Source organism: Astatotilapia calliptera, chromosome 8 (genome assembly GCF_900246225.1).
Source record: "Astatotilapia calliptera chromosome 8, fAstCal1.2, whole genome shotgun sequence".
NCBI lineage: Eukaryota > Metazoa > Chordata > Actinopteri > Cichliformes > Cichlidae > Astatotilapia > Astatotilapia calliptera.
In genome coordinates this window covers 5,732,062-5,755,997 of record NC_039309.1, presented here as the reverse complement: position 1 = coordinate 5,755,997, position 23,936 = coordinate 5,732,062, and the positions used below count along the sequence as shown (strand labels likewise).

General features: G+C 41.3%; 1 protein-coding gene across 2 annotated transcripts in view; it reads right to left on the bottom strand.

Annotated features, from left to right (window-relative positions):
- Positions 1-5,568: 5,568 nt before the first annotated feature.
- Positions 5,569-23,936, bottom strand: part of LOC113028102 (thyroid hormone receptor alpha-B) — a 161,278-nt gene continuing 142,910 nt past the window's right edge. For both annotated transcript variants that reach the window (XM_026178098.1, XM_026178097.1), the window contains 3 exons: positions 13,333-13,479; positions 10,753-11,011; positions 5,569-9,601 (listed from right to left, as the gene is read on the bottom strand). In XM_026178098.1, the coding sequence (XP_026033883.1) occupies positions 9,351-9,601; positions 10,753-11,011; positions 13,333-13,479 (657 nt within the window). In that variant the 3' untranslated portion in view covers positions 5,569-9,350. The remainder of the gene's footprint in view (positions 9,602-10,752; positions 11,012-13,332; positions 13,480-23,936) is intronic.

Genomic DNA, 23,936 nt, shown 5'->3' with positions numbered 1-23,936 from the left:
ACATTCAGCATTCACACACTTACACTCAACGTTCACTTGCACACAGCACAGTTCTCATGTGAAACAGCAACATCCACGTGCACACACTTATATACATGCACAGCCTTGGTTTTAGCCATACAACTGAGAGTTAAACAGAAAATAAAAGAGGCCTGTGGCTGGAGGACTACAGCCAGTTCATTTGCCCCGCTGAGGGCAAATAGTGCCTGGCTTGGATGGGAGCCATGCACTGCTGTATGTACACCACAAGCAATTGGATGAGGAAAAGCTGAATATTGCTGCTGGCACTTTGACCCTAAAGAGTGCAAAGACGCTAGAGTGTTGCTGACATGAAAGGATGAATTAATTTTTGCACACAGTTTTTCTTGCACATATCTATGCGAATGTAATTTATTGATAATCAAAAATAAAACTGTAACCAAAATCAATCATTTTGTATGTCTTTACTGTGTTATGGTAACTCACCTATTCCACGAAAAAACTGACCAAACGGAGTCAAAAACAACAGATCTTGACTTTCTCTTTCATGATCTTTTATGAAAGAAGTGTTTCATGAAACATATGTGACTTTGATGTTATAACCCCGTAATTAACACTTTAAATTAATCAAATGTCAAAATTAACTCATTCACTGCCAGCCATTGGCAGTGAATGAGTTAAACCCATTGACTCATTCACTGCAATTGACGGCTATAGACGTCAATTGCAGTGAATGAGTTAAGTGATGATAATCACCGTGTGAAATCAAAATATACGACTTGAACATGGGAGTCGATCTCCTTTAAGTAAAAATGATGACTTGGTCTCTCAGCATTTTCTTATCAATCTGATGCTTTAAAAAATACTCCTAATATTTCAGATGTTTTTCTTTTTTTCTGGCAGGAATGGTCTTCCATATAGTGCGGCACAAAACCCAAGCGATACACAAAAGCACCCAAACCCAAACAAACAAAAACCAACAGACAAAACACTCCCCACATGTAAAGAAATCGATTTCGATTTAGGGTTAAGAAAGCAGTGAGGGCCTGGTTATGTCTGCCCGAGGTTGGACTTGGGGTCCGATTTCTGGGAACCTGGATGTCTACTCCTTTCCATCCAGGAAAGGATGACAGAACAAGTGTAAAATGAACACTGGTGATTGCAAATTGAGACAAAAAAGAGGAGCTAACAATGGTTTTTTCATCCAAGGTTCATCATCATTTATTAGAAAATGTTCTTTTACCTGAGAGAATCCTTCAATAGCTTCCTTTACCCATTCACAAAAAGTGGTCTGTGTTTGCGTGTGTGCGTGCACGTGTGTGTGTCTGTGTGTGTGTACTGGGTCTTGCCGATGCTCTCATGGGACAGTGCATTATTTTCACACAAATGTAAGAAAGAGATCTGATTAGACATAAAAATCAAATAAAATTCACAATGTTTACTCGGCCACTTATTGCACTTCATTCAAAATAACTGTAAACGCTATAATTGATTATTTCATTGCATGGCTTTGCCCAAAGGCCTCTGCCGTTTTTACTTTCAGATTGAACAGAAATTTAATGGTGCAAAAGTCATTTGGCTTGGGTGCAATTTAAATATACATATATATATATTCATAATTATAGTATTACCTCTGAAGAATCTTCTACCTACTGTTGGTTTGGTCAATTCAAAGTGCTTCTAAGTAAGTGCTAAAGGAAAATGGATTTTTGCTATCAAACACTTGCCTCACATTTCAAAAGAAGAGGTAAGCACATGGTTAACTAACCTTACTTGTGCTACATAAATTTCAGCAACTTGGTCGCGATATGCAAAGATTAAAGCTACATTTTCAAGAAAGACTGAATTTAGGGCCTGGTTTTAATTTTATATTTTGAGGCTCTGAGACACACCAAACAATGAGAGCATCGCATTCGACGCACACAAGCAAAGTTCCAAACAACACACATATACATACACACACCACTTTCTGAGCAGTTTACAAAAAAACAGCACGTCTCGTAGAATCCTTGTTCTCCACAACATCCCCGGAACCCCTCCTACTTCTCTGGGTCCCAGACGACTGTGGAGATTTACTGAGCCTAAGGACCAGCCAGCAGGCTGGGCTAAAGGCCAGCTAACCCCAACAGTTCTGGCCCACACCCACAGAAAGTAGCAAGGGTCTCTGGGTCATGCAAAGAACCTCTGGAATTCAAGCAAGGGCCAAATCTGATTTCATAAGCAAGACCGGCTCACAGTTGTTACAGTGAGCATGTCTTTTGGAGGGATTTGGAGGAAAATTGCATAGACATCTTGCTACTTGCATGTCTTAACAAACTCTACATTTGGCATGGGGGAGGGGAGAGGGAAACCAAAAACAACCATAAAACCAAAAGACATTACAGACAATCTCCACCCTTGTCCAACATGTCAACATGTGAGAATAAACCAGGATCCATGGAGGGGAAGGGCTGAGAAGCTCCACAAAGCCAGCCTCAAAAACATCAGTCTGCTTGTTGTGGTGAGGAACAGCATGATTTGTGTGAGCTCGGGGTGTCACCAATTGTTATAAACCAAAATTACTTTCAGCTTTAAACAGTTGGAGCTGAAAATATGATGCTTGGTTCAAACTTGCATCATTTAAGACACCATTTGTACTTTCATTTATGCATTGTGGGAAGGTTGGTTAGCTATTCAATCTCATAGAAGCAGAAAAAAGGAAATGGATCCAGAAAAGCATTTAAAACTGACTGAGATCTGATTACTGAAACTAATTCGAGAGGTGATTCCAGACTCGTTTTAGCTAGTTACTGAAATGCTATACATACACATTTGTCTTTCCAAGATGCACAAGTAATCTTTATGCCTCACAAGTGCAACCACATCAGCAAATGACCTGTGGAAGAAGGCCCCAATGGCATCTGAAATGACTTGTGTTAATGAGGCCTCACGTACTTGTTGCAAACTACTTCAGGTTTCAGTTAAATTGATCCTCACAGAAAGTTCGGATTCAGTGTATTTAGGCTGGCTTTTTGGGGCATTGGTGAACAAATCCATTTTAGACTTTGACAACTACGATGTGGGTGTTAAACAGCTGTTTGGCATTCATGCCCAATAATACCCTGCTCCCTATCCCACTTCCAACTTTCCTTTGTAAGTCACCCAAAATCAAATATACACGTTTATCTACCTGGAGTATTTGGTGTGAGTTGCAGAGTTTTGGATATATAATTTGTAGATACGCCTGTTTTCTCTTTAATTATAACATAAGTGCCCCAAAATCTATAAAACTCAGAAGTAATGTGAAGTTACTTACAGAAAAGTCAGAAACCGTGTTGCGACATGACCAGTTTCAGGTACAGACTGTTTTCTTTGCACTAAACTAAGCCTGCCATTGCAAATGAAAAGCATTACCGCTCAGCTGAAATGAATGCCGGTCATGTTCACATTCTGTCATAGGCACGAGCTTCTTGTCACATGGTAGATGCATGCTTTCCTTCAGTGCAGCGACTTGGCGACTGAAAGCTCAGTTGGACAGGGGAGTTTTTAAGAAGCACAAAGTAAATGGGCCCGTTAGAATTATTGTTCCTCAAGAGAAGGCTGACGTTTCTGCAGCTCATGTCTCTGGAAAAGAAAAAGGCAACTCACACCAACATAATCTCGGTCAGGGGTTCTCGGTGTTTCGATGACCAATTGCAGATTTAGGGAGCACAAGAAAAATGCACATTTAATCAAAGGCTTTTTAAGTGTGTGTATCTTCAGAAAACTAGTTGATTATTGAATTTTCTTTTAACATGTTCTGTTGATTGAATTCACCTGTTGCTTATCACCCTTACCTATCCATCTTGGTCAAGCCTCATTTTTCCCAAGTCTTTTCTGTTGTTTCCCTATTTTTCTGTTGGGTTCCCTATTGCTAGCTCGACCTGCCTCTTTATCCACTGCTCTTTGACACTTTAATAAAGTCCTTGTTTTCCTGTCATGTCTTACTTTTGGCTTCTCAGTCCTGATAGAACTGTGGATGAATAAAATATATGCAAATATATGAAATTATAATAGTAGTGGATTCTTACTTGGGCCACAAAAATGCCACTGAGAGCCACTGGAGCACACTTAGAGAACCCCGGCTCTACTATGGGCCATGTAGATTTGACTTTGGGGTGAAGCGTCTCTTTAATAAAACATCCCCCACTGCACTCCTGACCTTTAACTGCCACAGCTGCTGGCAACACTCACATCAATAGTTTGGAAAAACGGAATCTGATCCCATAGGTAAACGCACACTCACACACAAAACTATAGTCATTCATGTGAAGCGTGAGAACACGAGGGGTATGCATCCATCTCTTTGCAAACAACACGAGGCACAGGGCTTACGATTAATGTCACAGGGCACTTCTGAATATGGATCTGCATGCACATGTGAGAGGGTGCACACATAAAAAAAATGTAACAAGCATTACACATTACTTTGCTCTTTTTTTTCTTTTTACTTTTATCCACTTGCATGACAATGGGATGGAGCGGTTAAATTGACTTTTTACAATGAATCTTCGAGTGTTGTATGTTTTTGTATTTACATCCTTGGTTATGGCCAAAATAAGCTGTAAATGAAAAAAACAAAACAAAACACAAAACATAGAAAAATACATAACATAGTATTGCACCTTGCAGATGGGCAATATATATATTCTCAGTTTTGTTGGTTGTTTTGTAACATCTATGTGACACCACTATCCTCTCTGCTGGTGTGTGGAAGTTAGGTTGTGGGTGCCGGGGTCAGGTCCAGCCCCCTCCTGTCAGCTACATTCAATTCCATAAAACACTCAGCTATTACAGAAGTCAATCCCTCAGTCTCTGGGCCATTCACATTTTAGGTTTACCGTCTAAAGACTGTGCCTTTAAGGTGGAGAAGTGCTCACGTTGGCAGCGCTCAGAGCTGATGTCTCGACATTTTCTTGAATTTAAGTTGCACCTCCTGTCATTCGAGAACCAAATCAATAAGGTAGAGGGCACCAAAGCTTGAGGGAAGAGTCCTTTTGTAACTTACACTGATGCGTACACAAGCACATATTATCTCGACATGTACACTTTTTTAAAATCTATATATGCATCTCTGAACTTTCACATGTGCCTGCAAAATATGACTCCTCCCAAGTTCCTTTGAGTCTTGTGTTGTGTGAGGTATGACAAGATTGTGTTTCAGTTTTTTTTTGTATTTTCAGTTTTTGTTGCGTTATTTTTTTTCTATTTGTTTTTTTTTCTTTCCTCCAAAGATGTATTTCATTAAAAAAAAAAGGAACAAAATATATATAAAAAAAGAAATTCCTGGGTTTTTTTTGTTGGTTGTAAATTTCCTCCTGATAAAAGGGGACGGACAACTGGACAGACACGGGGACAGGGACAAACAGATCAGTTGGCTTACAAACACAAACTATAGACGTGAAAAAGAAGTGAAATATGTTACACTGCACACATGGTCAAAAAGTGACAACAGCTGTTTTGTTTTTCTTTTACACAGAGCAGTTGAAGGGTCAAAAAAAACAAACAAACAGAAATATAAGAAAACAATGATAAAATGAAAAAAAAAAAATCTCCAATAATTTTGTTCCGGAGTCTTTTTTTTTTTTAAAGTCATCTTTTTTTTTCATATTGTTTGACGGATGTAAAATCCTTTTCATATATCTTTTGTTTTCTTAATCTACATCAGACTCAGAAGGTAAAAAGCAGCATTATAACCCCTACTGTCACACGCACATACCCAGTCAGCTCACAAAAACAAAGGCCGTCGATTTCTTTATCGGTTCTTGTACAAAGATGTGTTGGAATCCCAAACCTGCATCTCAGGATTGCGGGATCTGTCTTCCTGATCCTCACAATCTGAACGTTGGAGGTAATCCTTACAGTGGGAGCTGAGGGAGGACATTTGGGGTCGTCAGCTGGCACGGGAGCGGGGGTTTGCGTGGGGCTGCGTGGGAGCCGAAGGGGACATCTGCCCTTCCTCCCTGTGTTTGACGACATTGTCTCTGCAACCAGCCACATCACCCCCTCTCGCCCATGTCAATGATGGCAGTGAGAGTTGGGGCCCTCAGCTTTTTTTGTTTGTTTGTTTCCTGTCCTTTCTTCTTCTCTTGCATCCACGCATTCTCACACTCCAGTCTCTCGTCCCTGCTGCTTTGTCGGTCACATTCAATTGGTGGCGCCACTCTAAAAGGGCAGTTATGGCCAGCCTTGTTTCACAAGGCCTGGATCCTGTTTGGTGTGAATGAATCTGGACAAAACTGGGTATGAACTGCTCAGCGGTGACAGCTAGGATGCTTTGGGTAAAGGAGAGGATTTTCAGTGTTCAGAAGAGGGCTTAAAGTGAACTTTGAGTGGGCTCTAGTATGGGACAGTGAGTACTACACGGATAAAGAGAAAGCCCTCCTATGGAGGGATCTCTGCCCACTGCTTTTGGGCTGTTTTGGCTCTACTGGTGTAATGCTGACAACAGGACAGGTTTAGGGCCAAGCCCACTGCAAGTGCAAAGGCCCAGTTAAACAGAGCAGTTCAGGATACCCATTTGTGGTCAATTTTAATTGGGGAAACTAACCCGAAAAGGAGAGTTTATGGGGTGTTGCATTAGTGCAAAAACTCCCACCAGCCTGGCTGAGTGGGGTCTGTTATCATATTGATGGCAGGAGGGGGGTTAGACTTGAGCTAGGCTCCAGAAAGGGCAGTGTCACGGACTGGACAAGAGGAGGGTAGAAAAGAAAAGAGTGGGGATGGATCTCTAGAGGTGGTGATGCACTTTAGGAAGAGTCAAACCAGACTCCACCGCTGTGCCCAAAGATGGCGTTCCAGTTCCTCTCCCCTCCCAACTGCACTCAAGCTCTGAGGAGGTGTGGATAACCCATCCTGTGCATGTGCCCAGTATAAACTACTGCTTGGTATTGGATAGAAAATAAACTAGATTTCTTTCAACCCAGTGAGATTTGGCTTGGCCCCAGAATTGGATTGAACAGAGTGAGCTTTTGAAATCAAATCAAACACTCTTGTATGGTCATTTGGAGGGTAAACTTGTCATATCTGCCATGGATGTTTGAGCTGAGATATTACTGCTATAGTAGTGAGCGTTGGGGAGCTAGAAGTGCGATTGAGTTGCTTGTGAGGAGGCTTCACTCCATCATTTTTTATGTCAAACACACTGCCCATGCATGACAGAAAGCTGAAATTTTCCATGAAAATATTTACCAAGCTCCAGTGGCAGCTATCGTAAGTGTAGCGTGGTACGTCATCACCACATGCTGATTTGACGGGCGTGGCCACCTTGACTTTTCAGTTACTCCGTGTAATCGTTCCTCTTGCTGCTTTTTGCTTTAATGGGCTGCACATCCCACGCTGTCCTTCGTTGCTTCTGCGAGCCGGTTTCTGTCTTTAGAGAAACTGGTAAATCCAAATTTGAAAAGATGACACTTGGTCCCACTTGATAAAAAAAAAGAAAAAGAAAAAGAAGAAGAGATAACCCGAATGTTATGGGTACCACTCCCTGGAAGGGGGTAAAACCTTCCAGGGGGATGGTTGGCCCTCCTGTCTTCAGTGGTATTTCATTTGAACCAAGTGACAGCGCTGTGTGTATGTGTGTATTCTGTGAGTGTTTTAGTCTTTCCATGACTACGAGTGTGCACCTATGCAAAAAGCTATGCACATCTGTGTATCATTCTACACATACTCCAACTCGAATGGTGTATGTCTGTGTGTAGGCTGTGGGCAGCTGCCCTGTGTCCACAGAGGTGAGGTAGTGCCTGACACCACAGGGGCAGTAATGCTGCCCCAGCCTAGGGGTGTGTCCACTTTGAGGTAAATGGTAGCCTTCTTGGCATTTGCCTGCTCTCAGTGACGTCCATGGTAAAAAAAAAAAAAAAAAAAGAATAAAATAACCAAGAAACAAGAAAAAAAACAAAACAAAACAGAAGGCAAATGTGTATGGAAGCCTGGAGGGGCCACACTGAGTTGAGCCCACGATAAGAGGACTCTGTACAAACCCTGCAGGTTAGGGCTGTATATCAACACTGCCGTGCAGTGCATTCAGTAAAATGAGGCATTCACGTTACTCTGAGGTGATGTGTGTTTTCGTGTGTGTGTGAGAGAGTTAAAAAGACAAAAAGAGAGTCAGTGTGTATGTGATGAGGCCTGCCGTCTTGCTGGTGTTTGCTGCTATTCAGAGCCTCCTCGGAGGTTGGGTGTGGGAGATTTACTTCTGAACTCTGGCTACAGTCCAGCTTTTACGTTGTAATTCCTCTCTCTGTCCCTGCGCCTTCCTTTTCTCCCACCTCCCCTCTAAGCATCTCCCTTTCTCCTTCCCCTTCTTTTTCTCTTCCTTCCCTTCCTTCAATGCTGTAACTCTTCAGACAGAGAAGGGCTTACTTGTCATTCATAAGATGGTAGGCTGCTGGCACAAGCAGCATAGGCAATGACAAGGCAAGTCTGCTCGTGTGTGTGCGTATGTGTGTGTTGTATGTCACAGGAACCGGTCCAATGACAAAAATGAAAGTAGATATGAAGCCATGGTCTGTATGTTTTTCAAAGGTAGAGAACACAATTTCATAAAACTGGAGTAGCCTTATATAAATATAGCACCGGTTTCACAGGGATATGAGAAGAACAAGCTCCAAAAACAGCTGTCATGGCTCAGATTGAGTTGAGTAATTGATAAGTGGTGTGGCTGCTCTGCTTTACTGCCGCCGTTATGCACCACGGAAACGTTTACGTCTGCTGAAATTTTTATGTGCAGTGTCTGCTAAATTCGTGCGCCTGCATGACTGTGAGCAACAAGATGACACTACTGTCCATACTTTCTGAATCAATGCCTTAACACTTATTCAGAAATAATACTGAGAGGTGCTGGCCAGCTTTGACGCCGGAAACATGGGCTTCAAGACAAGTGTAAATCTGTGACCGCTACAATAAAACCAAGGAGGGGGAACTGACCCTCCAAAGAGTGCTGCCCTGAAGAACTGAGGTGGAACAGGCTGTGAGTGTGTGTGTGTGTGTCTGTGTGTGTTTGTGTCTTGGCAAATGGCTACAACTCTTACTAGATAAGACATCATGCTCAGACAGAAGGGCCCCCAAACAGATTTTAAAACAGGGGTTGGTATAAGGAGGGTAAAGAGGTGGAGAAGAGGGTGTTCACAAAACAAAATCCTCTGTTTGCTTCACTCTCCTGTTGCTGGTGTGTCGTTTCTGATATTGTTGTTTCCAGTTTTAAAACCACATACTGTGAATGTGATGTCAGAGAAATGCAGATTCCTGCAGAGAGGATTCTCCCTCCATTCTTCCCCCACAAGCACGATGGACTAACCCATCTTCTGTTTCGCTCCAACTTTCTCTTCCCTTTGCGTGCCGGCAAGTGTGCCTCACACCTCCTGGTCCTCGAAGACCTCTAAGAAGAGCGGGGGGAAGAGTTCGTTGGGACATTCCACCTTCATGTGAAGGAAGCGACTGGCGTGGCACGCCCCGATCATCCGCAGGTCCGTCACCTTCATCAGAAGCTTCGGCCAGAAGTGGGGAATGTTGTGCTTGCGGTAGTTGATGTAGTGCTCGAACGCCAGCAGGTACGTCTCCTGGCACTTCTCGATCTTTTCCGTACAGGTCAGGCCTGAGCGATCTGCACAAAGCAAAGAAGGCGAGCGGGAAGAGGGAGCACAGATGGCGGTGGGGAGGGGGTTGGAGAAGAAATATGGGAAAAGGATAGAAGAAGGAGAAGGGAAAAGAGAACATATGGACAATGAGTACTACATAGTTGAAGATGTAAGAACTATAAATGTTAGCAATACTAAATAAGATGAGACCTGTTATCAAGCATCATGTCCAAGGTTCTTACTGCAAATAGCATTATATTATCATGGTGCCATCTGGGTGATTACAACCCAGAAAAAAATCCTAATTTTCCAGTTTATTAATATATATATATATATATATATATATATATATATATATATATATATATCAGTAAAAAAAAACAAAAACAACTTTAAATTATTTACGTTCATTCATCTATCCAATTTATTCCATTTATCCAGTTCAGGGGCGCTGCAGCCTATTTCAACTGTCATAGAGCTAAAGACTGGGTAGGCCCTGAAAGGGTGCCAGTCTATCACAGGGCCAACACATAGAGATAGACAACCATTCACACTCACACCTATGGCCAGTTTAGAAGTACTTTAACCATGCATGTTTTAGGAATGTGGGAGAAGGCCGGAATATCACTCAACAAAATGAAAAGAAATGACCACATAGATCCCAGCACCTTCTTGCTGTGAGCCGATGGTGCTAACCATGGGGCAGCAGCACCAAATATATATTCATATATTATTTATGTATATTTGCCATATTTTAAATAATTGGTGGATGCACTGAGAGAGACGAGGGCATCCCCTCTTTTTTTGCATCCTACTATTTGAAAAAACTGCACTTTTGCGCATGTACGTAATAAATGTTCTACAATAAATAAACCAAGACTAGAGACATGCAAAGACTTATTCATCACATTTAAATTGAGCTCCCAACACTGAATATGCATGTGGACATTTATCTTCAGACTATAATTAGATTTTGATTCAAAATAGGCTACATTGTATAATATGTAGAGTATCGAGTAATGATGTCTTTGTATTGCAACTGCGAGGCCAAAGGACTCTAAAAATTTGCATTTAAATTGCATTAAATTCAAACTGATATATCACTAATAACATGTGCAACAAGTCCAGAGACTGCCATGTAGCTTTAAATATGTGGAATAAAGGTTTTAGCATTAACCTGAGCTCATGAGAAGCACGGCTTGCAAGAGCGCCACTTCCGTGTCGTCAAGGTTGAACTGCGCCAGGCTCTTGCCCAAATCAAAGATGGCGTCCGACACCACGCCCAGCCCGCCGTTCTTCAGTTGCTCCCGCTTCACAGCCATCTCCCCACTGAGCGTCAGCGTCTCGCTCTCCGGGTCGTAGCGCATGGCTGCGCGCAAGGACATGATCTCCATGCAGCAGCCCTTCAACAGGATGATCTGGTCTTCACAAGGCAGCTGGTGAATGAAAAACACGTTCGTTTTCATTTCCGAGCAAACATATTGTCATATTCTCAAAAACAAAGCAAGTACGTAAGAAAAGTTTATCTATGAAGCGCTTTTCACAGACAAGCGGTCACGCGAAAGGCTAAAAATAAACGTGAACATTAAGTGCAAAAAAACCAAAAACAAAACGATTTAACAGGTTTTTTAAATAAATAAATAATCATTCAATAAAAGATACCACTATACTTTACATGCTGTTTATGCTGAGTCACTATAATGTCATCTGAAAGTTGATGTCCTTGTATGTTTTTACCAAATTTATTATTAACCCATTTTTACTGTATTTTATTTAGTTTACTGTATTTCAGAGAGCTGTGTTCCTTTATAAACCATTTTGCTGTATAATATCCATCCATCTGCTCATTATCTGGATCTAAAGGCTGGGGCAGCAGTCTGAGCAGAGATGCCCAGACCTCCTTTTCACCAGCTCTTCTTCCAGAAACACCAGAAGCCATCTGAGAGGTATATTCTCTGCAGTGAGCCCTGGTTTGCCCGGGGCCAACATTCCAGCTGAACATGCCAAAAACACCTCAACAAGGAGGTGTTCAGGAGGCGTCCTAATCAGGTGCTCCAACCACTTCACCTAGCTCCTTTCAATGTGGAGGAATAGTGGCTCTAATCTGAGTCCATCCCAAATTACTGAGCTCCTCAGCCAATCTGGATCGCAGACACCCTTCAGTGGAAACTCAATTAAGCTGCTTGTATCATCTCATTTTATGGCCGATATCAACGGGTCGTAGTAATAAATAACTACAAAAATGAAGCAAGCTAACAAAAAAATGTCTTCTGCAGCATTATTTCAAACACTGGCATCTGTATACATCCATGGTTTCACAGCCGGTACTGCCCTGTAAACCTGCCATCCACAAACTGAATCTTTGACACCAATTTTTTATTTAATTCAGTAAGTTTCATAGAAAAATGAGAAATATCTGCCCTTCAGTTGATTGCCTTAGTGCTCACACATTAGATATGACTCAGCTGCGTTGCTACCTTCCCACATCTTCGCCATTATCCAAGTGTCAATAAAGCAGTACAGCAAATAATGGCAGAGAGAATTTAGGTAAAGAGGATACTAAATAATAAATGAGAGCAAGGAAGGCAGAGAGACGTGCTAAAGAGGAAGGGATGGGAGGAGGAGAAATATGAAGATGGGCTGAAAATAGGCATACCTCCCCCCCCACTGATGAACACAGATTATGACTAATACACCCTGATTTACATGGATATTAGAAACTCTGGGTTAAAACCTGTTCAATTAAATCTGCAGCCTCTGATGTGCTGAATTAATCGTACCTTGATGTAAGCTGGTTTCTTTCCTCGTTGCTCTTGACTGCAGAGCAGATTAATTGACATTCACTGGCTTGATTTGTCTTGTAAATTTCTAACTAGGGGGCAGGCTTAAAAGTAAATGCCTAATAATGCAGTTAGTACTGCATCAATTTGTCAAAAAGCAACAGATTAATTTTTACTGGCTAAATGAATGCTGGCTTTGTTTCTGTGGATTCTTATTAGTAATTTATTGCAGAGCCACGAACAGATCGCTTGTAAGCCAAACAAGTTCCCTCCCTCTGCCTCTTTAATCAGATTAAAATGGCTTCTTTTATAATAAAATATGTTACAATGTGAGAAGAAGATAGGAAATTAAACATTGCTGATCATGTGCTTGTGTCTGGAATATTCAAACTTTAAATTTGTTATAGCTAAACTAAGAGGAGTTTATCTATGCTCAGACACTGACTTGATTAGTAGTATCCATCATGATAGCGATTCTTGTATAATAATTATACAATGCATTAAAATATGCTGATTAAAAAATAAAAAAGTGACATTTTCATAAACTCTAATAGATCACAGTAAAGACTTTTTCCTCTTCTGTAATTCATCACGCAGCAGACTCACAGTCATACTGCTCTGTCACTACAGCTGTCCCGCTAGACAACAGTTCTGATACACCCTGATAATTATCCAATCACCCGAGGTCTCATTACAAGCAGCGCAGAAGGGAAACATGATTACGTGCTGCTAAGTGAGGCAGGCCAAACAGGAGCAGGAATGCTTCACTAATTGTCAGAAACAAAGGCCGGTTTATTTTGCAAACACTGCGATTGCTTGAGGAAATATGTAAATGATCAGCACTTTCCTTGTGTGCTGGACTTTTCTGGTAAACTGAAGCAATCTTGGTTTAGCTGTGGTAAATGAACAGTTTTGCCAATTTTTGTGTTAATTCTGGCCTCCGCTGTGCTCTTCAGGTCAAATTAACCGCCACTCACCTCAGAGAACATGGGCAGTTTTTTGGCAAAGTCAACGACACGGGTGATGGCGGGAGTGATGATCTTGGTGAACTCGCTGAAGGCCTCCAGGTCCACCTTGTCTCCGTCTGATGTTGGAGCGACTGGAGACTGGCCGATTTTCTCTGGCTAAATGGGGAAATAAATGTGGGCGGTTGATTAGTGCACAGAGGAAAAGTTAAATTAGATATTAGTAAAGCAGAAAAGAATAAAAACTGTTTCATCCATATATGATGAACCTAGTTTACAGCTCTGCAAAGTGAAGCCCAGGCTTCTAATGCCCAAGCAACTGCAAACCAGCCCTGAGGGTCCCTCGATCTTTGACCTCAGTAAACACTTTCATGAATATTTTTGGGTTCAGTTGCTGGTTTAACACCTATGTGCAACAAAATGCTGATTTTGTAAATTATGAGTCAGAAACAAGGATAAAGTAGGGCTTACTAAACAATGCACAATGTCACGATTGCTACCTACATCTTTTAAATGCAGTCAAAAGACTGAACTGACTGAACTGTGGGCCAGTTGCATTGTTTCAAATGCTTATAGTCAACAATTCCATAAAAACATCAAAAACAACCACGCTCAGTGTTGTCCAAAGCCTATAATATCCTAAGTATCCAGTGGACAGTAGTTCAGTGCTTCTGTACCAATCGTGGAAACCAGTATGACTTAAGACAGGGGTGTCCAACTCCAGGCCCCAAGGCCCAGCGTCCTGCAGGTTTTAGATCTCACCCTGGGTCAGAACATCTGAATCAAATGATTAGTTCATTACCAGGCCTTCAAGACATCTTGAGGAGGTAATTTAGCCATTTGAATCAGCTGTGATGGATCAAGGATGCATCTGAAACCTGCAGCCCTTGAGGCCTGGAGTTGGACACCCCTGACTTAAGAGGACACTGAGGAGGCCTGTGCAGGAGAGACTTTGGAACACACCCCTCATGTCTCTTTGACATTAAAGTGATGTCATTCATCAGCTTGATAGTTTAAAGCATGATCCTACACAAAATTACAAAATAAATGGAATGGAAATGTGCTGAGGATATCATGCGCTCGCAGTCAGATGTCCTAATCTGTGATCCACTTCTTGACTTAGAGAAAGCATCCCTCCTGTTTGTCTCTGCAGTCTAAGACAGACATTTTTGCACTTTTATATCTGTGGCTACATTTGTCTATGTGTACTACGCATAGCCTTCTTTTAAAATAGCAAAGTGATTCGAGCCAACTCCCAGTCACAGCTGCTTGCCTTTCCAGTTCGTACGGTGTGTTGTTGTAGTTGAGCACCTCAGACAAAGTAGTAAATATTATGGCCTTTTTATGGGATTTCTTTAAGGTGTTTCAGAACACAACATTTTTCTAAATGGTTTGTTTTCCACAAAGTGCTGCAAATCAACGAACAGTTTTTCAGAGGACAGTGGAGTGTCCTTGGAGAAAGGACGGCGACATGTAATCAAACTGATAACACTTACTTAAAGGGAGACCGCCGATCACTAATATATATGTTTACAGAGTTGTTTGAATTGATGTTATGACTATGAAAAATATTGTTTCCCGCTCCAGTAAATAAAGCATGTGTCAGGGACAGAGTCATTTATTCAGACTTTGCTCCGGCTATAAATGGGATGAGATAAAAGTAGAGGAATAATCACCTCGAACAAAGAGTCATCAATCATGATGCAGAGGAAGAAGGATTGCGTAAGTCAGTGCAAACACAGCCAGTCCTCTGCTGTGAGGCTGAAAGCCGGGCAATTATGGAAAATTTCAAGTAGTTGTTATAATAACTTTGATGGACTGCAACTCTTGTCGTGCAAGAGCCAAAACAAAACATTGCTTTTGTTGGTGGAGGTCAGCGGCCATTTTTCATGTCAGTATTGGGAAAACAGCTGTCGGGAGAGAGACGGGCAGATCTCTCGGGTTTAGCTCTGTGTCACGATTCACAATTGACACAGATGACAATGTAATATAGTCTTTAGCTCAATCCATCCAGGATTAGTATTACCGGGGGACTTAATGTGATTTGGAAATGATCCCATCATGTCACTGTTCTGTGTGATGAATTTGTATGGCATAAGCAAAGTTTGTATTTCACTCAAATTTTCTACCATCATCCGCAGACTTGATTACAAATATTCATTAGGAAAAATGTCGCTCAGCTCACGCTGCCATTGATCCCATCCATCTGATCATCCTTTGGGATTTTGCTTCTGATGGATTTCAGCCTGCATTTTCTGTAAACTGTTCATCATGCTGTGTGGCAACATGAGTCATGAAATCGCACACAAATGCTGCTCCAAGCTTTGCTGACGCAAACTCCTCTACTCAAATTCTCAAGCAGAAAAAGAGGCAGCAGAAAAACAAAAAACTTGGAAAGAAAAGAGCTCAAATCGCAGACGCTGACTCTCACAGGTCCTCTGGCAAAATATGTTATGTAATTCCCAGTGAAGTTTGCACAGGCACAAAAATACAATCGTTGCTGATTATTACACTTCACTAGTTAATACAAGTATAGGTAAAAAGGTGAGTGCACAGACAGTGTAAAAAGAAGATGCTCTTTTCGATAGCCACTTGGAGGAGACCCAGGAGGCCGAAGACTTTGGGAAAACGTCCCTCAGCTCCTTTTCTCAATGATCTTATGTGCTTTGTCACTTGCTAACATCAGCTGATGTCCCTCACTCTTAATGGGGACAAAAGAGAAGCACTTAAAGAAAGCAAGCAGGCTTTAGATCTGCTAAAATTACAAATCTACTGTGCAATATTTGCAGCCTGTGCAGAAACCACCCCACATGATGGCAGCAGCAACAGACAGAGTTGGGGATGGTCTTCTCTTCTTTGAACCAATGCATCTGTAAAGGCAACACTCCACAGATCCCATCGTCACTACCCGACTTCATGGGTACAATTTTATTTACACAAGAACACTTTTAAACTCTTTAATTACTCATTCGGACTTACCGACCTTTTAAATTAAACATGACAAAGTAGACTTGATAGTTTGCCAAGTGCGTATTATGGAGGGGTGGCATCCAGTATCTTTAAATTAAAAGCGATTCAGTAAAGCTTGCCTAATCAACAAAATGCAAATGCAGCCTTCAGTTCTTTGAATAAAGTTCATGCAGCATTGTTCTGCTCTGGCAGTGATACAGTTCACAATTTTTAAGAATCCGCTCAACAGCATTTGTTTCGTGTATCTAGTTTGCAGGACTATTTTCCAAGTTTTAACCAGCTATATGTGTGAGTAGTGTATTTGATTCATTCCTCAACTGTGTGTTAACACAATGCTACAGTCTTCCCAGTGGCTGTTCATCCCAAGGTCAGATGCGTGGTGTGCAATGCTCAAAGAAATTGCAAAAAAAAAAAAACCCAAAACAATCTGAAAATAAACAACAAATAAACACCAACATGGATGCTAAATGCTAAAGCTGATGACAGGACAATTTAAAAAAAGCCTCCTCTCTGTAAAAAGGATAGAGCTGCAAGTCTGCAGAGCTGCATGTGAATAAAACACAAGAGTTCTATGAGACCAAAACGCTGATGTCTGGTCATTACGCACAGCGCCAGAATTGGTGAAAACCAAATACAGCATACCAGCACAAACCCCTCAAACCAACTGTCAGGGTGGTGGAGGAGGCCTGTTTTGCAACCACAAGACTTTCAGTAACTGAGTCGACCGCAGATTACTCTTGTATACCAAAAAGAGGTATACAAGAGTGAAGGCAGGTAGAGTTTGACCCAAACTAAGTCATGCTATATGACAATGATCACAAGCGCAGCAGCAAATCCAAAACAGAATGACTGAAAAAGGAAAGACTCACGTGTTTAAACCGACTGTAATGCTGCAACAGAGCTCTGCATAAACAAATGCCTGCAAACCTAAAACTAAGCAACATTGTAAAGAAGATTGGGCCAAAATTCCTCCACATGGATATGAGACTGAAAAAGTCACACAGAAAATGCTAACTTCAAGTTATCGGGATGTTCTAAAACTTTCACAGCCCTGCATAGAGGCCTGTGAAAACGTTCTTTTTCACATGACTGCAGCTGGTGAATTGGTATTGCCATAGAGCCGTTCATGCACAATGAATGTACGGGTATTAATTAGTATTTGTAAATAGTTTCCTCTTCTCTGGCCTATGCAATGCTCATATGTGCTTTCTAATGGACTCGTGTGATTTTCTTGCAACTGTTATTGTTTATTTACTGCATAGCCATCTGGGTGACACTGAGGAAAAGCACTCAGCTGTACCTGCAGAGATGGCAAGGGATTATGTGTTTGTTTGCTGCTGTACAGACTAGTTAGTCAGGGAGCCGAAGCAGGCTTTTTAATAAGTGTTAAGCTCTCCTTGAACTGCACATTGAAAAGGAAAAGGCCCAGAATGTGTCCCAAAGGAAGCCAAAAGATATTTAGACTTGAAGATGAGCAGCATTACATTCAGGGGATTTGCTCATTAAGAGGAGAAAACAGTAAAAACTTTTTGCTGCAGTGTCATCCTGACCTTTTATTTTATCAGATGCAATAGGTCTGCAAAAAGTTTGCTGCTGCAGAGCTGGAGAAGATAAATTGGGTTCACTGTTGTGAAACAGTGAACATGTGTGTGGTTAAAATGCATTACTAATGAATAAATTATCACCAATCACAGAAATGTGACGGAACATTGATAGTGAAACTGCCACAACATGCTGAATTGTTATCAGTGCCAATCACTCAGAAGCGACTTTGCAAGGTGCAAGAATTTTAGATATACAAGGTCACATATCATTTGCATATCAGTGCTTTAAATACACAGTAGAGTAAAATGAACTGCATGGCATGATCGTAAGAGCACCTCATGAATACAGGTTAAAAAACTGCTGTTTTTAACTCTGGATATCTCTGTTCAACCAAAACCATATGCCCATCATGCATGAATCACATATGTCTGTTTCTCATTGCCTGGTTGCAGCACAACTAAGTAGCTAGAGAGAGCTTTTCAAGGCCTTTTAATGTTTTTGAGAGCAACAGCTTAAAGGTCAGAAGTTCAGGACCAATCGGGGGAAAAAAGGAGGTTTGTGTGAGATGAAGTGCCGCCGTGACGATTTATGCTTCACTTCTCCCGCCTAACAAACTGAATAGAAAACTTGGAACAAGTAGTGCATTTTGACCATTAGTAGCCGGGAAGTAGAAGGAAGATGGATAGCTCGCCATCCCGCCTGTTAGTAAATATGAGTGAATAATTTTGCATTCATGCTTCACAAATTTGTATGATCCCGTGTATTGTAGTTCTATCTTTGAGAACTATCTGAATATTGAGGGAAAAGCCTTTTGAATACACATGGAATCAATCTTATCCTACTGCATTGGAAAGCTGCAGACCACCAGTGTGCTGACATTCCTTTCTTTGAGACGGGGTTGTTGACGTCGACGAGACGTTACACCTCGTCTGCAGCTTGTTTGATGGATACATGAATATGTAGGTGTGCACAAACAAAACTATCTCATGCATTTTCTGCAGACTGCGTTGAACTGTGAACGAACAAGATTTGCTATTACTTTTAATAGAAACGCTATCAGACAATTAGGAATGCTATGACCTTTGGACCGATGTAGAGACCCACACAGGCACAGCTGCCGCACACAGCTGAACCGAATCTTCTCTCATCAACGCCGTTTCCAGATGCCAGACCAAAGCGTGTGAGAGAGAACACTGTGTTACAAGTCAGAGCAGTGTGTTCCCCTCCATAAATGATTCAATGGGCTAGATATGTTAGTTGGTCTTAGCAACAATAAAAAATCTGAAACATCAGGCCCCGCATTATCTCTGAAACGGTTTCATTCACAAGCAGTCAACACTGCCACAATGCGCTGTGGGTGATGCCACGAGACAAACAAACAAAGCACACAAAACTAAAAATGGAAACAGAGTGGCTCATGTGTCACTTCTTCTTGGTCTAAAAATTAGATTAAGTGTAATGATAGCAGATGTTTTCTTATTATCCTTTATAGTCTGTAAAGCCTCAGCCACACAGAGCTAGAGAGCAGTCAGCAACCCAATGGGAACCCCTGGTCAGTAGGGAAAAAATGTGTTTCCCTCAACTGGTTGGATTCTGTAGGCTGCTGCTGTCACTGGCTGAAATTCATTGCACTTAGGCTAAGGCACTAAAAATATACTTTGAATTTCTCTGGTTGCTAGAACCAGTGGTCACCTGTATATTTACATAGAAAGTATGTTAAATACTTTGCACCGGAAAGAGGAAACCAGGGGCTGAACAACAGCAGCACGTTTAAGCTTGATCAGCTGTTGTTAGAATGTATTTAATATTACTTTCTACACCAGGATCTTTTTCTACGTAGCTGACGCTGGTAACTGTGCAGGGGCGGATCTAGCAAAGTTTAGCCAGGGGGGCCGATAGGGCATTAACAGGGAAAAGGGGGCACAAAGACATACTTTTCTTTCTTATTCTCATTTAAAATGTCTAGCTTTTAATAAATAATTATCTGACACCAAAGTTTCAATTTGATGTAAAATGAATAGAAGTCAATTACTGTATATAGTGACTATTAAGTCTAATATATATACCCTAGTAAGCTATAGTACTTTTTCCTTTGGGAAGGTACCATCTGTGCAGTCTGCAATTTTGTTGAAGAAAGATGTTGAATCTATTTAATATTTCTTGAAAAATAATTGATTTCTGTGCATTTTTTTCACACTGCATCAAATTAAGGTTGATTACGTCGATTAAGCATCATGAGGTGGAGCGTGAGGGGTGGTTCCCTATTTTTTATTTATTTATTTTTGTTGTTGCTGGGAGTTGGAACCCTATTAGTTAGGTTGCTTAATATTTATGCTAAGTACTCTTTAAAATACCAGAATAGGGAGGATGGTGTAGGTTTAAGTTTATTAGATTGATCAGTATTGCTGAACTATGAAATATTTTTTTTTGCATACAGGTATAACAGAATAGCTTTAGTGTAGTTGTTGTTTTAAACTTGAGTATGAACTTATACAAAATGCAGCAAGATATTTAAAAAACAGTTTTGTTGATTAAAAAACACTATATCGGATTCATATCGGTATCGGCAGATATCCAAATTTATGATATCGGTATCGGTATCGGACATAAAAAAGTGGTATCGTGCCATCTCTATTAAATACCCAACAAGTGCTAGAAGAAGCAGACCAGAAGTCGTGCCTTACTGCTGAAACAAACACATTTAATCTGAAGGGGAATGCTCTCTGCGCTTCACACTATTAACAGTTTCACTGCCGCTACCAAAGAGTTGGCAAGTGCTTGTAAACAAGTCGCAAGCTACAAGTCACTGCGGCAGTCTGCTAGCGGCCAAATTGATCGTAATAAGGTTTTCGGGGTAGCACCATACATTTCTTTGAGACCAACTTCACCTACCAACTGCCGGCAACCTCTTGCGAAGCAGTTGGAGAATACACGTTTTTGCCTGGAGACTGAAGGTTGCCAGCAGGTTGCTATCCAGTGTCTAGGCCTGTGTGAAAGACACCTAAGGACCACCTCTCTCAAGCACTTTGTTACTTTTTTTAAATTAAAAAAGATGCATTAGAATTAAAATTTCCACTTTAGGCTGCATTGTGTTGAGATTATTGCCTGCCATGGTCTTAAAGTTCCCATATTTGAACAAAAGGGTTCTAGGGACTTTTAACACCATACAGATGAGTGTGGTGAGTTCATGCTTAAAATGTGCATTGGCATCCACACGACAGTTTAACTTTCCCCTGTGCTTATAAAGGTTTAAGTCAGCTATAGAGAACAAAACCATTTTTAGCATCAGGCAGTTATTTCTACTTTAGAATTTGCCATTTTCACATAAGAGTCTACCGCTACTGATCGCTACAGTAGTCAGCCTCAATCGGCCACCAGAGGAAATCGAACTATTTACATATTTTCAATTTGTTCGTGTGGGTTGCAGCTGGTTTCCACACATATATGCGAGGTACTCATGTATCCCCCCCATATTCTTTATTTGTTCTGTGCCTGTATCTGATCTGTACCTGATATATGCAGCGTAACAATGAAACTAGCGTTCCAACATACTGAATTTCTTCTCTTCTCTCAGGAAAACACTGCAGTTTAAGTGAGGAGGGTCATCCCTCAGTGCATCCGGCATCATTTGCATGCTGAAGTACAATGTATGAGAAGAAGTGTGATTGCTGCTGTTTTAAAGTAGTAGTCCTCATAGGGCAGAATGGGCTCATCCTGGTTGGCTTAGCATTTAAATTTAGATATTCAGGGTTAAGTGACTCCAGCGCCCCGTTAGTGTGTGAATGCCGTGTGAAATGGAACAGTTGATCCTTTAGAGGAACCAAGCTCAGGGTTACTGTGCTGAGCTTTAAATTCTGCTTGGTGCAAGACCCGTCCGTAACATAAAGCGCTTTAATTTTAAGTGCTGTTAAAAATATGTTTAACCCTAATTTTAACACCAACTCTGACCTTCCACCTGCTCACTGTAGCCTTCAACCAAGTCATGAGTCATGAGGAAGTGGTGACAGGACAAAGCTATGCAGCTATGTGAGTACGTTCTCATCACATCCATCCACTGCCTTCTGAAATAAGCAGGCCACAAATGCTTTGAAACCCTCTCCACCTTGGTGGGATAGAATTTTTTAAATACAGCGCCTTGATTTGTACGTGACATATCATCTCATTCTGCTGCAAAGCTGTTGACAGGCACTTAAAACTGTGTAAGTATCTCCGATAAGCCTGAGCCAAAACATAAGGTCAGAGTCTGTGTTTATGCGTGACAGGGGAGCTTGATACAGACGGGGACACCCAGACGGGGCTGTCCAGGATGAATCTGAGCACTAACACATGCAGGAGAGCAGTGTGTGAGAGACACACACAATGCCTGCCAACTTGCAGATGAGCGCTAATGACTGAGGATTTGCCTTGGCTGAGATAAGAAAGGATCTTACGGAAAGCAGATGGGCAAAACAGAAAGGAAAGCGAGGGGAGACGCCGAGGGACAGTGAGAGAGAAAACAAAGAAATGAAGACGAGCGTGAGATTAAAGTGGAAACGAAAAGTTGAGGTGAAAACTATGTGGAGAATTATGTCTGCGTTAAGAACCCAGAAGATTTGAATGAATAAAACTCACAACTCTGGAGGGAACTGAGGAATAAAGGCACAGACGAGGTGAGAAAAATAGAAAAAGACCAGGGAATACACAGCGATAAAGACATGTGAGTGACTGCATGTTTGTTGGAAAACACTAAAATAGAGCTACAGAATTTTATTGTGTGAAATAGATTGTGGTGGTTGTGTTTATTGGGTATTTTCAACCTATATTTAGTGCTTTAAACAGATTTAAAATGACCTTAATGTGACTTAAACTTGTTTCGGCTGTAATGGCCTTTCTATTCTTCTCCCCTCACCCTGCCCCTCCCTGAGCCTGGCTCTGTCAGAGGTTTCTTCCTGTTAAAAATGAGTTTTTCCTCCCTATTGTTGCCAAGTTCTTGCTCATAGGGAGTCGTCTGAATATTTCAGTTTCACTGTATTACTGTAGTGTCTTCACCGTATTATCTAAAGCAACTTGAGGTCACTGTTGTTGTGATTTGGGGGCTGTATACATAAAGCTGAATTGAATTGAATCCATCCAAAGGAACTTGTTAGAGTACTATAAGTGCAGTTATTATTGATGTGTCCCCTGCAACAACCCACACCGGTGAAAGGAGATGACTTGAAAGAAATATTATAACATTAGTCAGGTGGGAATGCTTCTGTCAGGAGTGGTTCTCTTTTTATTTCTGCAATGGGTATTTTTTACTCCCAAAATATGAATATAAATTAAAAGTTCATATAAGCCTCAAATCTTTTGGGGTAAATGTAATTATCCCTGCCACTGTCAAACACACATATTCACACATGCACAGAGAGCTTCTCTGGTTCTGTGTATGCAGGCAGGTTAAGAAATATGGGTGTGATGGCTTCTATAAAAGCTTGGGTATCTTTGAAATCATCCCAAAATTAAGATGCATGCAATATATTTTTAATATGAACTTTTTCAAAATGAGGAAAAATCTGAAGTGGAAAGGTTGATAAATCAAAATACTAAATAAGATAATTGATTCGTCATCGATGTAAACAGGTCATGATGTTAAGGCCTAAAGACCAGTTGATGACAGCCTGTCAACCATTGGTTGCTAGGGAAAAATGACTATTCTTCAACCACCGCTCAAACCTAAAGTGACTGTGGCAATCCATTACTTTGAGACCAAAACAATCGCAAAGAGGTATGTGGCGTAGTGCTTTCTGATTTCACCCAGTGGTTGCTGGACGTTGCTGGCAGTTGCTGTGAAACTGACAGCTAAAACCCCAGTGAACAGGTCTAGAGACTGGCTGGCGAGACCCCCGGCAACCTCCGAGTATTCCATAAATGGAACACTGATGAGTATTGTTTGCTGCTGCTAGGTGAAATTTGTTGCAAAGGTGTGTACAGTGCTGCACTTTGAGCCTCCTTGTGACTGCTGTGGTTGCTAGCAGACTGCCACAGTCACTCATAGTTTACATGAAAGACAATGCCTTGTCTATAAGAACTCGCCCACTAAGTGGTTATGAAAGTGTGAAAATTTGACACAAATCAGAAGT